Below are 18707 nucleotides of genomic sequence, written 5' to 3'. Positions count from 1 at the left end.
ATACACAATTCTCTAAGATCAGCAGTTAAGTACTAGGAATCATTCTAGAGCCAAACCTAAGGAGATCACCAATTAACCAAGTTACACAACGGGCACATATATTTGACGTATAATTATCTAACCTAAGACGATCTCTTTTGCAGAGCTTTTGCTCATCTTATGATCGGCCTTGTATTATAGTAAATTTTGAAACCGACTTCTTCCAGAGCCGCAGCAGCCGAATTTCAGGCAGTCTTCGTGCCAGAAGCGCTCTATAGCCTTGAGGAGGAACCTCTCTGTAACCTTGCCACACTGCGCTCACAATAACCTACCTAAGATAGTCCCTTTTGCACAGCATGAGATCGGCCTTGTAGTAAAGCTTGGAACCGACTTCGCCCAATCGGCAGTCACAGCAGCCACACTTCAGGCAGTCTTCGTGCCAGAAGCGTTCCATGGCCTTGAGGAGGAATCGTTCTGTGATGACCTTGCCACATTGCGCGCAGAGCCGCGCACCGCCCGTGTTGGCTACGCTGCTGCTGAGGGCGTACTTCTCATCCTGCTGACCTGAGGGCAAGAGATTTTATTGAATTGGTAAGTAAGTAAGAAGAGTCTTACCAAGCTATAGGAACAGCCTCGCCTATGTATCAAACTTCCAATATTTATAGTAAAATTTTCAGCCGTTGCATGACATCAGATTTTAAAATCATGACCCAGACGACTTGTGTCGAACAATAAAGTATTGTTGATAACATTGGGTATGGCAAAGACCTTGTAAACATTAGATGCTTATATTTTTAAATAAATTGCTTAGTTCGATAATTGCTTTAATAGATTATTTGACAATAAAATTGAGCACAAAAGTTATCTAGATTTCTTTCTTTCTCCATCGCTGGTCACGTCTCTGCCTTTGGTTAGTCTGTGGCCAAGAGTATGCCCATTTATAAAAATAATAATAATAAAAAAGAATAGTTAATTGTTATACACTATAAAGTATACTCGTATCCATACTAATATTATTAATCGGAAAGTGTGTGTCTGTTTGTTGGTCCGTCTTTCACGGCAAAACGAATTGACGTGATTTTTTAAGTGGAGCTAGTTGAAAGGATGGAGAGTGACATAGGCTACTTTTTGTCTCTTTCTAACGCGAGCGAAGCCGCGGGCAAAAGCTAGTAAAGTTATAAATATAAAAGTTCATACTTTTAAGTTATACTCTAAATATTATAAATACATGCTGTAGGTATATGTTAAAGTCGAGTCGAGAAATGATTAATTGCTTAATTTATGCAATACCCTATATGCAAATGATCGGTCAGTTCTATGTAATTTCCTTTCGCTTTTGGCCTTTCCATATTTTCGTTGAGAACGAGTTATAGAAGTAATTTACTTTAAAAAGTGATCGGTATATGAACGAGTTATAGGTTAATTAACTTGAAATAATGTACCGCCTTCCGGAATTATCACGTCATTCCAAAATTATGTGAACACGGTTGGCGGGAGTGTTCGATCGAAAACGTTGTGTATGTAGATAATTATTACGTAGTCAACCGGGTTAGCTTTAAAACACAGGGGCGACTTTGAAAATTTAGTTTTAAAGTCATACTGTAAGTGGATTCTCGATTTTCTATGGTAAATTTCCAAGAATATTTATTGATCTAACTAGTCACATGAACAGTTTCAGTAAATTTAATGTTCAAAATAGTTCAAATACCATCAAAGTAACCCCAAATTTTCCTAAAGCCTAAAGAATTATAGAAACCCGTAGGTACTATACACCATATAAATACATTGAAAAATCCCTACATAAGCATATATATTTTCTGGCTCAAGTAGATAAATATTGCATTTCACGCTCATTATTTATTGAATACAAAATTAGACACTACACTCGCTTTAATCATTTTGTTTTTCTTACTTGTATTCTCATGTCACTACAGCGTGCTACAGTTTTTGCTGTCCGTATTTTTCTGTCACAAAAGCTATATTAATTGCATTTCTTGTGCGTGCGCGCAGTGACGTCAATGGCGCCGTGTCACGCGGCGCGGCTCTGCCTGAATTAATTGGACCAATTAGACAGTAGAAAACAATCAAGACCGGGGACAGTGAAGATTTTGTTGCCAGTATCATGACGTGGTGTCGACGAAGGTATGTTTACATGTTTCGCTTTAAAATAAAGGAACACACATTGACTCGATAAAATCGCGAATTTAAAGCTCATGGCCTCTAGTCCTAAAAATTCTAAGCAAGAATAAAATACAAAAGGATAATTTTACAGAGTGGTCTTTTTTGCGACCATGACAACCCATACGATTTGACAGTTCACGCACTTGTAATACAAGGCTTGTACCTTTCGAGAAACGGGCCCGCGCTCTTAAAGGGCATGTTTAGGCCGTCGATTGTACTTTCCTACGCAAATTGAGTTTTTTTTTAAGAATACTGCATGGTTGCAATAGACCCACGAAATTAAATTTCAAATCAAAACTAACGATAAATACTCAACTTAAACCGGAAATCTTGTAGATACAAATAGATTTATACTAAACCTATTATAGGTCTGGTGAGCTGGTGAGTAAATAATTAAACTCACGTTACGAGCTTACCAGCATGTATGCCATTGCTCTCTAAAACCTTATCTTGTCCAAGCTGGGTACGTAGCCAAATGGCACAAACGCTCACAAAACGCTCACGAAACGAAACGCTCGTAGATATTTATTTCAAACTTCAAACTTCAAAACTTTTATTTGCATTTTAGCACGTACATCATAGTATAATGGTGGAAATATATACATGGTATCAGTGCATTGACCCATATGGCATGCAAATTATAAAAATACCTACCTAAATTAAAACATTAATATTTACAAAACTATTTACATCATATTTACAATACAAAATTAAAGTTATAAAATTATCTGAGGTCAAAATAAATAATTAAATTAGGTAATATTATATCAAGTAATTAATTTGAATAATCGTTGTCATAAAAGTCATTCCTTAATATTAAAAAATTCCTTCATTGAATAAAAACAGTGCTCATGCAAAAACTTAATTAACAATTTCTTAAAAACGACTTCATCATTTACCAACCTTAATGATTTAGGCAAACCGTTATAGATTTTCGGCGCCATTGAGAAAATGCTCTTCTGGAAAAGAGCTGATTTGCCAGGAACAGGGTAAAGTTTATCACAATGTCTTACGCTTGCAACACGTGTGTAAAGGTGTAAATTTTTTCGTACAAACAATACTGTCTCTAAAATGTATAAAGCAGGCACAGTTAGTAGGTGTAGTTGCTTAAAGTGTGGTCGGCAGCTGGCATTATATCTCAACTTACAGATCGATCTTACGCATCGTTTTTGTGCTTTGAGAACATCGTCGGCTTGGCTAGAGTTCCCCCAGAAAATGATACCGTATCGTAGTGCAGAAGATACATAGCCGTGATAGGCAGACATAACAGCATCGCGATTTACAGTTTTACTAAGCATATATAGGGTATACGAATATTTCATTAGTTTGTTACAGAGACTATCAGTATGAGTCGCCCAATTCATTTTATCGTCTATGAGTAGTCCTAAGAACTTAGTACTATGTGTGATTGAGATGTTTGTATCTTTAAATACTACAGTAGCGCTATCCTCCGTTTTTCTTTGGCTAAAACTCATTATTGTGGTTTTTTGCAAATTAATTTTCAAGTTATTTTTCTCTAGCCAATGTACTATTGATTCAAGGCAGCTAATTATTTGATTTTTTTGTGTAAGCACTACCGTGAAATCATCCGCATACAGGACTGTCGGATGTATGATAGCTCCTGGAAGGTCATTTATGTATACTAGAAAAAGTAAGGGGCCCAAAATACTACCTTGTGGCACTCCGTGCGCAACTGTTTTTTCATCAGAGAGAAAGTCTAATTCGGTTTTAGTGTGAGTAGATATTCTTGTTATATTAGTGCGCTGTGTTCGACCTGTAAGGTATGATTTAATCAGATTGTACACATTGCCTCTAACACCGTATAAATACAATTTGTCCAGTAGTATTTTGTGGTCAACGTAGTCAAATGCTTTGGTCATATCTATGAAGATAGCAAAAACTGGGACACTATCATCCATTCTAGTGTATATTTTTTGTAGAAAGTCATATATAGCCATGTTTATTGATAATTTTTTTCTAAAGCCTTTCTGTTCATCACATAAGATAGAATTGACTTCAAAGTATTTGTATAGTCGGTCATGGATTACCTTTTCGAAAATTTTTGAGAATATTGTTAACAAGGTCTATAGGAATTCATGTCTAATTGGTCACCTTTTTTGAAGAGTGGTTTAATGATACTTACTTTTAACTTGTCTGGAAAAGATCCTTCTTCTATACATTTATTAAAAATAGAACTTAATAATGGCGAAATAATTTGAGCTGTTAACTTTACTATGCTGGTTGTGATATCATCATAGCCTGTACTAGGTGTATTTTTAAGACTAATAATTGTTTTAAAAATTTCATTTGCATCCGTTGGTTGCATGAACATGGAATTGTGTTTGCTATATGCTCGCGATAAAGTTGTTTTTGCGGATATATTAGGGTTATCTTTAACTTGATTTACAAAAAAATCGTTAAATTTTTCAGTAATTATTTTTGCATCAAATTCTTTTTGACCATCCGCTAGAATAGCTGTAATACTTTGCTTTGGGAAGTAAGCCTTGGAGTCATTTATAATTTGCCAGGTGGCTTTAGCTTTATTGTTAGCTGTTGAAATTTTATAATTATTTTGACACTTCTTCGTTTGTTGGATGATTTGTTTTAGCTTTTTAGAGTAGGTTTTATATTTAGTTTTATCGGTTTCACTCTTAGTTGATCTGTATATCCAAAGCATTTTTCTCTTATTTCTGCAGCATAGTTTTATTCCTCGAGAGATCCATTTCGGTTTCCTTGTTGTGTAAACTTTTACTAGCAAAGAAGGGAAACAAAGGTCATAAAAGAGTTTATAAATATCCATGAAATGATTAAATGATTCATTTGCGGTAGGCGCAGAATAAATTTCATCAAAATTAATGTTGCTTAAATAGTAGTAAAATTTAGATATATTCTCCTGGCAATAATCCCGCTTAAAAACATACCAAAATCTCAGTTTGCAGTATTTTTTCACGGGGCATTTTAAAATCTGAGCACTGTGGTCTGATAGAGCAAATTCGAGAAGATTAACGGTACAGCCACGAGCGTTATGAATGATGTTGTCTATGCAGGTGCCACTGCTCAAACGTGTAGGCTTATTAACTGATAGCTTCATATTAAAACTTTCAAGCATGTTCTTAAATTCCTTACTGTGTTTGCTATCTTCAAGGATATTAATGTTAAAGTCTCCACACAGTACTAATTTCCTATTCTGGTCATAACAATGAAAATTATTTCTATCACTCTTGCGTATTGGCGCGACAGAGCCAGACTACCTTTCGCGGCGTTTCGTTTTCGTTTCGCGTCGCAGAAACGCCATTCGGCTACGGCACCTGGGTGGCTAGCCGAATGGCACAATCGCTCACTAAACGCTCACGAAACGAAGCGCTAGTAGATATCTATCTCTATCGCGCTTGCGTATTGGCGCGACAGAGCCAGCGGCGTATCGCTTTCGTTTGGCGTCGGAGAAATGCCATTCGGCTACGGGGCCTGACCAGATTCGGACGAGTTGAGTAGTCTTGAGCTCTTAGACGACTAACGTGGCCTATTTTTGCATACGCTCTGAAGTCAAAATACTGTCCATAACCCTACCGTGTGTAGACATAATGAGTAGCGTATTACGCACAATTACCCACCCGTGTGCAGCCAAAGAGAATTCATTAGGTCCGAGCTTTAATTTCAATCGTCCTTAGACTTAATTATGTTGTTATCCTTCGAGCCAGACAGATGGCGGGCTTAGTAGGGTTGCATGCTACTGTAATTGGTGAGAGGTTTGTGCGGTGCTTTAAAAGAGTTTATTTCTGTAATTATTCGGTCTTTTATAGACGCAAAGGTTAAATTGTACAATGCTCGCCATGCAATATCTATTTAGGTATAGGTAGGGTAGGTGCGTGTATCCAAATCTAGGACAGGTAAGTTGATGGACCTGGCACAGAACCGCCGCATATAGAACGGAATGGAAATCCATGAAAGAGGCATAATAATTATGTTCAGCAGTGGACGAAATTTGCTGAGAAGAAGAAGAAGGTGCGTTTTCACAATAAACGATCCGATATCGAATGTAGGATCGATATCCCATATATTTAAGCCGCCATCTTTGGTTTTTGCCTTTAAAGGTCCTTCCTACATCCGATATACCACAACCGCCGCCACGCCCTAAGCCACGTCTTTGTTTTAGTCTAGTCTGTGGCCAAGAGTAGGTAAGTAAATTTATAATAAAAATACATATACAGGATCGTATAATGTGAAAACGCACTAACAATTTATGATGATGAGTAATATCGAGCACGCGTCTAAAATCAAGAGTGAACAGGCATCTTCTGGGCGAGCTCACTCCATCGTAGGCCACGTCTTTGCCTTTGGCTAGCCTGTGGCCAAGAGTAAGCCCATTTATAATAAACAATAATAATAATAATCCACAATGCAAGCCTTCATCATCAATATCCAAACCGTCCTATTTATTTAATCGTATGGCTATAAACTGGTCGCTTACTAACAAACTATTATCAACTTAAGGACTACAATTTTATATCTATCTGTGACTGCGGAGCCTCTGCCCAGACAATACATCACATAATTCATGACTGCCTAAAGAGGAAATACACTGGCCACTCCCTGGACTTGCTCAGCCCTGTTGTGAACGCAGCCCATTGGGTGAAGAAGCTAGATATAACCGTCCTATAAAGCGTAAAAGGACGTTGCAAATGCTCCGTAATGTAACCGATATAGAAAACAAATCAATATGTCGCCACATCAAACAATCAGTTCCAATTTATCGGCACGCCATAATGGGCACGTCAAACCAATCAAGGACCAATTGAAGGGGTAACTAGGTGGACGTTACTCATCTCGAGTCTCGACCTATCACATGCGACGTATCGGCATAGAGTAATAAGTAGGAATAGAGGACCTACTCAACTCACTCCATACATCAGTTTTCGTTTCAAAATTATATTTATTTGCGTAAACGACATCTAGTTGATCATGATTTCATTATTAATTTGACACTACGTGTAAGTTGACAAGATCTTCGACTGATGTTTTCAGTCCGTTTGTGGTGCACGCCGCTGCAGGATACCTTTAGTTTCACAGTGCCTAGGTTTTACTGTTATGCTATGAGATATATTCTCAAAATAGAAATGGGCCAACGAAGGACCAATTGAAGGGCAACTAGGTGGACATTACTCATCTGTAAGAGTATAGAGAGTAAGTAAGAATAGAGTATTCACTAGTCACTAGAATTTGTTTCCATTTCTTTACAGCAGCCTGGCAAAAAAGAGTCCAAATTAAAAAGTAACAACATAATGTAAGTTATGTTTTCTTACATAATAAATATTGATTTAATAAAAGGAACGGCACTATAATGTGGACACTTTTTAATAGGTACCATTATATAAACATCCTTTAAAAATAAATTGAAAATAAAGCAAGATGTCGACTATGATGAAAATGGTTTTGATACGAAAACTAATGTATACCGAGTGCTCTATTCTCATTTCTCTATGGTCTCGTTTATCGAAGCCGTCGCGACAATAAAGTTAATTGGACAATATTAATGACGTCGTTAATAATAAAATAATAAAGATGACGCACGGCCCCCCGTGTCGTAATTAGCGAGGGATCGCCCGGAGGGAGGTTATTGGGTTTCAGCTACCCGTCTTCTAATTATTGTTTTGTTTACGAATAACGAACGCGTAATTATTTGATCGGGTAATTGGCTCCGTTTCGTGTAAGGTTCTAAGACATGTTATGGTGGATCAAATGAAATGTCTTCGCCAGAGTTGAACGTACTATTTTTCATTTTGATTGGGTATAACGTGATCACGGGACGGTTTAAAACGAGTACTCCTTTTTATACTGTGACGTGATTATGAACTCTTTTGGGATATAATTATTTGTTGTGGGTATTTTCAGAAGTGTGTGTTGTGGTGATGGCCGCTTTCCGATTTTAGCAGTGATAATGTAGTTTACTGCGACATAAACTCATATTTCTTGTATCAGCTTAGTACAGTCAGCTGCAGAAAAAAGGGGACCCCCTGCCATACAAATTTGTATGCAAGGGGGTCTACTTTTCTCTGCAGCTGATTGTACAAATGGGCAGCATTTTAGATGTATTTTTCTTATAATTACTAGAAAAAATAAGACCTCTCACTACCCAGTTCCTGACTAAGACCTGATTTAGACGGCGTGCGAACTCGTATGCGATTTTAGTTACATTGCGGGATGTTGAGGGTACATACGATTTTGCACAGCCATCAAATACCGCAATGTAAAAAACTCGTATGCGAGTTCTCGTACCGTCTAAATGGGCCCTAAATAACGCCAACAAGTTACCAGCCTCTTGTTAATCTAATGACGACAGTTTTAAACAACCATAGTAATTTTTAAGTTTGTCTACTTTTACTTAATAATTTTATTGCTTATAAAAGTCATAATAAAGTTTTCTTTCATATCGATTAACTAAATATTATTACCCGTGTCATTGTATTAACTGTGACAATTCTCTTCACGCCCATTTCACGTTTATTATCCATTTACTAGGATTCTTGTTTCCCAAGACGGTTGGGTATTTGAAATGCCATGCCTTAATCAAATAATAGCCCTTCCTTATCTATCTACCTAAACAGCGATCAGAAATATCTAAACGGCCAACGTGCTCACAATATCTGAACACGCCTATATCGACAAGGCGTTAGAGTGCGCGATCAGACGTTTTGAACACCTCGAGCGCTTAGATATTTCTGACGGTGACTGTAGGAAATTCTTGCGATAAAAACCCGCTTAGTCGATAAAAAGAAAACATTGCGCGCTTAATTGCCACATAACCAACGCTAATGTATTTGAGGAAAAATATGTGCATGCATAAACGTATAGGTCGAAAACTAGCAGGATAGATGAGAAACCGGACTTCTTCTGTTATGAATACATAAATATGTAAAGGAAATATTATAGGACGTTCTTATACAGATTAACTGAGTCCCACGATAAGTTCAAGAAGACTAGTTTTGTGGGTACCCAGACAACATAAATATATGTACATACCTACTACATTTTAATAAGTAACCATTGTTTCGGTTGCAATGGTTGAATGAAAAATTACGGAAACGGATTATAAATAGCGTATATTGTATAATGAAATTATAATACGAGGTGATTTGCACCGTGTTTGCACCCCCGACCCTAGGTATAGGATACTCGATAACTCTGAAGCAGTACAATATCGTCACTACTTTGAAAAAATCTCGTATCTCACGCTGCTTCTCAAAGTTAAAACGCAGTAAGTCATATGCATTCTATACATACTTACTACAGTTTTCTTTTCACTGACAGACGAAGATACAAGTTTTTTTTTAAAGTAGTGACGATATGTATGCTATTTGTCCAAGTTGTAGTAAACGGGACGCTCATAAAACGCACTTTTCTTGTCCGCAGCATGTCATCGTAACCACAATCGAAGTACTTCGAAGAACGCGACGTCGCGCTGTTATGCCCATTCCAGGTGTAATGGCGTAATTACGGGGCCCGTTCCAATGGTTCGATATTATCGATGCAGTAGACTAAACTAAAGCCTACTAGGAAGTTTAGCGAATTGTGGGCATTTTTCTCAGTCAGTGTAATTATGCCTTATTTGGAGTAAAAGATGCATGTGGCTTTCGAAGCTTCTGTAAGCTCTTAAAACTCATATAGTTATTGCGCTAACGCTTTCAAATAACTACCTAGTGTGCAAAATGTTGTTGTTATAAATATGACCAAGAAAGAGACACTTTGTTGGCGCGATGGTGGCGCGATGACTCAAAATGAGTATGCCACTTTACGCGTCCAGCCAGGCAAGCATGGTCGCGCGATAAATGATAAAATATCAGGCCGAACTATTTGTAAGTGGGATAGAGACGGCCAGGGTGCGTAGCTCACGAAACGCTCACGAAACGAAACGCTAGTAGATATCTATCTCTATCTCTCATCCTTATTGGCGCGACAGAACCAGACTACCTTTTGCGGCGTTTCTTTTTCGTTTCGGGTCGCAGAAATGCCATTCGGCTATGGCACCTGATTATTTATCGACCATACTTGCCTACCTGAGCATCACGCCAGCCCTCGCGATGCGATCGCCTTGAGATTCTAGCAGCATCCTGTATGCGAAGCCGAATGCACAAACGCTCACGAAACGCTCACGATAATCTTTCGTAGCTATCTATCTCTATCGCTCTTGCGTATTACTGCACCAGCCAGACTACACTTCTGCGGCGTTTTGGTGGCGTTCCGCGCCGAAGAAATGTCATTCGGCTACGGGGACAGGTTGCCCGTTTAAATTTACCAATATTTAAGGCCAGCAAGCTGGAAAATACGCAAACTCTACGGTGTTGGTTACATGCATCTTGGATTATACTACTGTTACAAAAGCATATAGAATAACCAATTAATTATTCCAAATTCAAAGACTCCATTTAGTTTCTTATCGAGCTTTTGATCTTGCATAAGAAATCTCGTCTTTGAGAATATACTTATGATGCAGATGGGTCGATTTTACACTGTCTAAACCGCTTGAGGGTTGTCAGATAAATAAGTCAGATTTTAATAAAGTGAACATACACTAACTCTCACATATACTACCTACCCTTTCATCAGATATAAGAAACAAGTCCATCTGCTTATTTATACGGCGGCCGAGCGTGTCACTGAAGTTGTTACTTTAAATATGTCTCAGGCTCTTGAGTGTTCATTATTTTTGTGTTGTTGCAATGAAATATCACGTAACGAGGCATTTATTATGTTTTAGTTGACTTCAACTTACAAAAATTGACGCCCGAAAGCTGCAAGCTGCGAGGAAAGACGGACAACTCAGTGGATTTTACTGAATTAATTTGACACGCTAAGTAGATACGTTTGCTTGATCTATGGTATATATGACATCAGCAGGGTTAGCACATGATTGCCGCGGGAGTATGTCGCCGCGAGATAGACTACCCGTCCTTATGTCATTAATACAGTTAGAACAAGACGTGTGATCTATCTCGCGGCGACATACTCTCTCGGCAATCATGTGCTAGGCCTACTGTGCTTTCATCACTAAAATATTCATAAGTTGAGCGCAAAATCTGAGAGTTTAACACTTTCGCTACCAAGAACCCGACTGTCGGGTACACCGCTCGTAGAAGCGTAGCCGATTACTTGGGTTTCCCCGTATGTAGCGAAAATGTCGTAGCGCCGCGTAGAGCCCGGTTTCGAAAGTGTTAAAATCTCTCTAACCTTCGATCGGAGTACCAAGCTCTGCAGGGTTAGCACATGATTGCCACGAGAGTATCTCGCCGCGAGATAGACTACCCGTCCTTATGTCATTAATACGATTAGAAGAAGACGTGTGATCTATCTCGCGGCGACATACTCCCGCGGCAATCATGTGCTAGGGGTGCTGAGAGCCACGGCCTTCAGCGGTTTATTCCAATATTAAATATCGGATAAAGACTTACCATGTAATTTTATTCGCAATAGCGGGGAACCAATTACCTTCATACGGTAAACCAATAAAAGGTGAGTTAATATGTGGTGGGCACATAAATATCGGCTGGTGGGAGAAGCGTATTATTTTCGTTTTATTACCGGGCCGGGAATTTGATAGAGTCTTGGCTACCGAACTGCCCGGGCAGTATTAATGCAGCCAACACGGCCGGCGCCGTATTAAGGCGGGATGAAAAGAAACCCGGAAATGGATGAAAAGTAATTTATTTTGGCGTGAGAGGAGCGACAATGGTGCGAGCATAATATTGCTATTTCGGCGCGACGCGGCGTACGCCAGTCGCAGAGGTGTGAATATTGAGAAAAGTTTTCAAAGAACGGCGCGGCGGAAACATTTTTTTTAAGAGGAATTTTTGATTTCGCATGGAATCGAATATGTAAGGTCCCATACAAAATGGTCCCATACAAAATTATACAGAATTACTTTGGAAAACTTTGAAAACTTTCCGAGGGCACCAGTAGCTCCTTGAAGAAAAAAATAGCCGTTCTTAGAAATAGTACATTACGATACAAGTGCGTAAAAAAGGAAGTTCGAAACGAGTAGCGATAAATTAAAACACGACCGAAGGGAGTGTTTTAAATCGACACGAGTTACGAATTTCCTTTTCGCACGTGTATCGTACGACGTTTTTCAGTACAGATGAGCCTCCGAAGTCCGACCTGGCATATAATGAACCACTTCTCGCACTAGTGCGTAAAAAAACACCATCTGTACTGAAAAAAATATTTTGGTTCAATTTAAATATAGTTCTCAGAGCATAATATATATTACCTAACGAAATAGAACATGTAATGCTAATTTTGGATGATATTAGCCTTCTTGAGCTTACCGTGGGACTCAGTCAAGCTGTGTAAGAATGTCCTATAATATTTAGCTATAATATTAACCCAAGGAGCCGTTTCTTTTTATAGTGAGCGTTAGATTTCATCACTCGAACAGATACAGAAAAAGGGCAAAATGCTATTTTGAAGTACTATCGATAAAAAATTTGATGAAGTGGAATTGACTAATTTTCAATTAAATATTATATAATCATTAAAATACCCAGTACTGGACAAAATATTAAAACAAATACACGAATTCAATGGTTCAACATTTAAAAAAAATACCCTTATCGAGTTGAACTACACAATTAAGCTCCGTTGACTGGGATACGTCCCGCGATTTCTCTCGCCGCACTACTCTACTAACTTTAAATTAATTTTCTAATTTCCCGGCGAATTCGCTTCTAAACATGAGATCTAAATGGAATCTGTAATGACCTTTTGTTCTGAAAGTCCTTTCTTACGGAAACTTCCGGGACTAGCGATGGCCTTTTGCTATTTCAGATTACTTACTGTTTATTTATATAATTCGAGGAAAATTAAAGAATATAAACCCTGATGATTTTGAGTCTGTTAATTAATACAACGGTGGTTAGCATAGGTGTGATGTGATGTTTTGGACAATTAGAACTTAGATATGTAAGCAAATCTATTATATTTCTGTACTAATTCGCGTCTGTAATTGTAACTCGGTTAATTGTAATTTGATTTCCTACGGGACAGGCATTGCCTAGCGTAGGAAGGCACAAAAGTTAGCTTTTCAAATTCACTGTAAAGTGTGGCGTGTCTGTGCCTTTGTCACAGCAATAGGTAATGTTTGATTCGGCGCCAATTAGCTGCGCGTTGAAGAGTAAAACGTTTTCTTCTAACTGTATTAATGACATAAGGACGGGTAGTCTATCTCGCGGCGACATACTCTCGCGGCAATGCTGGGTCTAAAAATATCCAACAAAAACCTAGAACCCTTATTTTTATGGACTGAACAAGATAAGCTGTTATTGAGGTATAAAAAAATTGAAAGACTAGCTCTTATAAACTGACCAAGAGATCAAGTGTAGCTTGACGGACAAACAGTCATGAAGGGCGATTATATCTGCATACGATCGCATTGCCATTAAACCATGCGAGTGCAAACACTGCAAACATTCCTCGTATTCAATTAAATTCCGGGGGCTTTATTCTCCTATTTATATTTGACGGACCTACATTATATCGGAATTGTATTGGCTGCACGCTTTCGTTCATTGGCTTGAGAATTGGATATGCTAATAACTCATACATCAGGTATTACTGTGTGCAGGTATTAGGTAGATTAGAGTCATCATCCTCCTTGTGTTATCCCGGCATTTACCACGGCTCATGGAAGCCTGGGGTCCGCTTTGACAACTAATCCCAAGATTTGGCGTAAGCACTAATTTTTACGAAAGCGACTGCCATCTGACCTTCCAACCCGAAGGTAGATTAGAATATGACATGAAATTATTGTTTGCATAATTTGACGTATACTCGTAGGTATTTACGAAGGCTAAGTTGGTCTTTTATCAGTTTTTTTATTAATACCTACAAAAAAGTAGAAGCGAAAAACGGGTTGTATAACAATTTAGAATGCTTATAATAATAATTCGAAAACTCAAACATAAGAGCATAGCCGCAGTTAATAGTACAACTGTATTGTAAATATTTTTTATAATATAAATATATTCAGTGAAGAAAATGGAAACTATAACTAAACTACGTTTGTATGAAAAGATAGTCCCTTTAAGTCTTAAAATGTATAAATTTGAATTAAATCGTTTCAGCGCGCTATCGTAATGAGCCGTCGTGACGCGGGTTGCAATTCTGTACAATCAACAACACAGATGTGAACAAAGTGCCTAAAACATGTATACACACCTTAATGTACAGATAATGAAGTTCTGTATACACATATTTGGCACTTTGTCTTCACATCTGTGTTGTTGAGTGTACAATTTACAATCGTTGACTGCGTACAATTAACTCGCTATCTCCATCTCCGACTATTCTTGTAAATGCCACGCCAATTACAGACTCGAGATAACGCAGAATGCGTGCTAAATATGTATTTTTTAATAGTTTCTGAATTTTCTTCGACGGCCTTAATGGCTTAATAATATTCTTGAGCTAATGGTGCGTGAGTCAGTATTATCAGGCCTATGTCACTCGCTCGCGGTTGCGCGTTAAGAGCGCTATGACAAAAAATGGCGATATATTGTAAAATGCGCAATATTCAACGATAAAATTGTACACTTTACCCATACTAAAAAACAGTCCTTGTTTCAGTTAGAACATGTTATTAACCGTAGGTTAAACAAAAAACATATGAAAGAAAAAGCTTATTCAATTGGTAATATTTTTTTTCTGATGCTCGTTTAGGAAAAACCGCGTGAAGCACTGATTTCGGAGATCTTATTATGTACAATTTGATAAGCTCACTCTCATAAATGCAGTAAATTTAAGTTCCTAATATCTTGTACTTTAGGCCCATTAAACAATATTTATCATTTAATCCTTTGAAATTGAGAAATTGAAAGTAAAACGAACTCAATTTTGTCTTGAAAATACATCGAATCATTCTACCTGCTAGCAGTTGCCTCGAGGTAACAAGTGGCCGAGAGGCACCACGCGCCCACCTGTGTATAGTCGCATGGCGCGTACCTACTAGTGTATACAGTCGCATGGTGGCGCGTACCTATTATTTACGCGTAGTTTTTAGTTAAATAAAGCGTAGGTATTTGTCGTTTTGCGGGAAAGTGAGGAATCTGTTACGTTAGTAAATTATTAATAATCCGTGGTTTTATGTCTTATTAAGTGTCAGTCGTATATTAGTTAAAGTTGCAGATTTATCAACTATGACAGGGTGTCCAGGGTACTCGTATCAGCTGGCCCAGTATAGAAATAAAGTGCTTGCCCGGCAGATCCAGCAATTTCCAGATTATGATAGGGCCGCAGAGGCAGCGCATGGTCTCATGATTAAGAACGAATTTGTATAAATCCTTGGAATAAGTAGTCAGAATAAAAGGGTTTTCAATCTCCTGCCCTTCCTACATTATGCCCGTAGAATTTAAAATGAACGCAACAAAAGTAACGACGAAAGGATCGTCAGTTTTCTACACTTGCTTTAGCCAAGCCAATCAAACACTAATTGCCATAAAGATTGCGATAGCAATCATCTTTAATTAATTATACTATTCTCACGAAAGAACACCGCGAATAACGTAAATTAAAAACGGAATCCGTGTCCGAATTCATTACGGAAACGCGAAGATTTCACAAGTAAGGATAAGGCAATCAATAAATAACACAGACAGATTGACTGAGTCCCACGGTAAGCTCAAGAAGGTTTGTGTTGTGGGTTATTCAGACAACGACGTCCATCAACATCCATGACTCAGGAACAAATATCTGTGCACACCGGGATTCGAACCCAGGACCGCAGCGTAGCACTAGGCATCACTACCGAGCTACCGACTAGGCCAGACCAGTCCTCAACTGAACATTCTCATTTGATGGAAAGCTACAACACGATTCGTTGACGAGTTCGCATCGCGTGCGATTGGACGCATAGACTGCACGCTTGGCTCACATCCGTGCATTGCGGTGTTATTGGACACCATTTTAGATTTGCCATGTCCTTTTAAAGTAATATATAAGTCGACGCGGAAACGTGATATCGCATCGAGTTCTAACGTGCGGTACTAATGGATTTGTATAATGATTGCGGTTACAGCTGTTCTGTATATTCATATATTTGGCTGCATGGTAAATGGGCTTATGCACAAACTTACTAATTTTCAAATAGTCATTAGGATCCTTAGGCGTTCGCAATGGTACCACGCGTACGCTCAGATATTTATACCAAATTGGAATATTGCCTTTAAATATTTGTGAATTTTCAAAAATATTTCAGCAAGCTGCGCTGCAAAAATTGGACAAGCTTAGGATGAAGAAGTATGTATTTGTTTGTCGGCCCTATTCGAACATTACGCACGTCAGAAATGAACTCCATGCACACATACTTTTATGTCACATGTATGTCGTATCTAGAGATAATTTGTATCCACATGTTCGGGCCAGGTTTCATGTCGGAAGCCAAGGTCCACTCTATCTATAGTAAGGTTCAAGTACCAGCACTCACAGTAGATGCAACTTTCGATTTGATGTGGCAAAAAGGTGTCATCTACTGGGCATTGACGTGTTGAGCACTGGTATTTTGGTTTCCGAAAATGCAATTAAGAGCTGAAAATTTTATTTCACGCCATAAGCCCTTTTACCACGATGCATAGATAATATATTTAGTTTTAGTCGTCGGTCACTTATTATTAATTAAGCACGGGCCTGATTGCACCGCTGCGATATTCCATTATGCGGGCACTAATTAGATTTAACCAAATGCGGGTTTTGCATTAATAACTAGAGATTTCATGAATTCGACAACTATTCGGTTTTCGGCCTATTCGGCCCGTTAGCCGAAATTCGGCAATTTGGCCCAAGATTCGGTATTTGGCCTATTCGGCCATTTTGCCAAACATCTGCGGGCGTAGCATACTAGTTGAATAAACTTTATCGCATCGGTGCATCCCTATCCCCTTACAAATAGTGGGAAAATGACGGTCTGACGTTATATCGTTTATCTTTTTTTTTTTTTCAAATACATTACACAGTGTGCCAGTATTACATATACAGTATGACAGTAAAAACCAAAGCACTGAGTAACTAAAAATACATAAAAGCATAACAAATAAACACATAAGAGTAAGAAAAAAAAAAACATGCATGGTATTCGAACGAATTTTACTGAAAGATCAATACTGAAATTTTTTTATACCTAACTAAAGGTAAAACAAAAATACAATAAGAATTAGCGCCAACGTTAGGTACTATATTTACTATATAAAAATATTTTTGCAAATTTGTGATACAAGAAAGCCTATTTTGAGAACTTTTTAATTTCAAATAAATGTATTTTTATCGTGGTGACGATTTACATTAACTGTAACTATTGACATTAATTAATTCTGGCAGGCAAGCATGGTCGCGCGATAAATGATAAAACATCAGGGCATCACTATTTGTAAGTTCGATACGGAACGGCCTGATGTTTTATCATTTATCGTGCGACTGTGCTTGTCTGTCTGAGCAACAAAATTTAAACCTTGTCGAACCCTGTTCTTTGTCAGCAAAGTTTTTATAATAAATATCACTCTAAATAATAAACATACGAATGTCACGCCAAATATTCGACCGCCTAATATTCAGGTGACAGGCCGAGAGAAGGAGCCGAATATTCCGTATTCGGTCAAGTAGAGAGCCGAATATATTCGGCCAAGACCACTATTCGGGAGTTTTGGGACATCACTATTAACGCATGTAAAAACTTAACGAGCACGCCTGCTGGTGTAATTTAATTGTCGGCATACTAAACATTTGTTTTAACTAAATTGTGACTTGGTAATTATTTCGTAACTAGTTTGTTTCTAATAATGAATGTACAGGTACACCTTTATGCTTTGTTATTTAGAGAACCGGAAATTACTTTACGGAAATCCACATTTAATTAATTTTGTTTCATTTGCTCCTTTGTTTGATTAAGGAACTTGAAAATTGATTTAATTAACGGTTTCAATAACATTGCATGCTTCTAAGATATAATACCGATCTATCAGTACCTATGAAAAGTAACAAAACATAATCATTTTTGACACTAAAATATCTGGTTTATAGGTATCTATAGGAAACGAGAAACGATAGACCTGTTACCGTGTGGCGAGCATATAGGTATCGGATATAGTCACAGCTCACAGGGCTATCTGATGGTATATTCTTTGCTTAATCTGAGGAACTTTATTTTAATAAATAATGTAACTTTGTTATAGTACTTACGTAATAATACACCTGTATTTGCGCAAACGAGTCGGGCAAATTGTATCTACCGACATGGCGTAATTTTCATTAAAATGTAAGTTTAAATCTTCAGACCACCCCCAGGCCGTCACGGCGCAAATACTCTATTGAAACGCGGTATAATTGCAAGCATGTCGTCGCATCGCCGACAATGTGTATTTATTGTACGGCGAATTTGAATAGTGTGATAGTGTGTTCCAGCTTTAATTGGCGTAAATTCGCTACAGAATACCACCCCCGCGGCGCGCGGCCACCGAACATTTCCGTTATTAAAAAAGTACGCGACTTTGTCATCAGAGAAGTTAGTTTTT

The 18707-nt window shown here is 38.1% G+C and overlaps 1 protein-coding gene across 1 annotated transcript in view; it reads right to left on the bottom strand.

Annotated features, from left to right (window-relative positions):
- The window catches only part of LOC125228594 (LIM domain only protein 3-like), a 102845-nt gene that overhangs the window by 16742 nt on the left and 67396 nt on the right, over positions 1 to 18707 (bottom strand). Inside the window, exon 4 of the mRNA XM_048133222.1 lies at positions 312 to 543. Coding sequence (XP_047989179.1) covers positions 312 to 543 — 232 coding nt within the window. The remainder of the gene's footprint in view (positions 1 to 311; positions 544 to 18707) is intronic.

This window comes from Leguminivora glycinivorella, chromosome 8, assembly GCF_023078275.1.
Source record: "Leguminivora glycinivorella isolate SPB_JAAS2020 chromosome 8, LegGlyc_1.1, whole genome shotgun sequence".
Classification (NCBI taxonomy): domain Eukaryota; kingdom Metazoa; phylum Arthropoda; class Insecta; order Lepidoptera; family Tortricidae; genus Leguminivora; species Leguminivora glycinivorella.
This window is presented reverse-complemented; position numbering and strand designations above follow the sequence as displayed.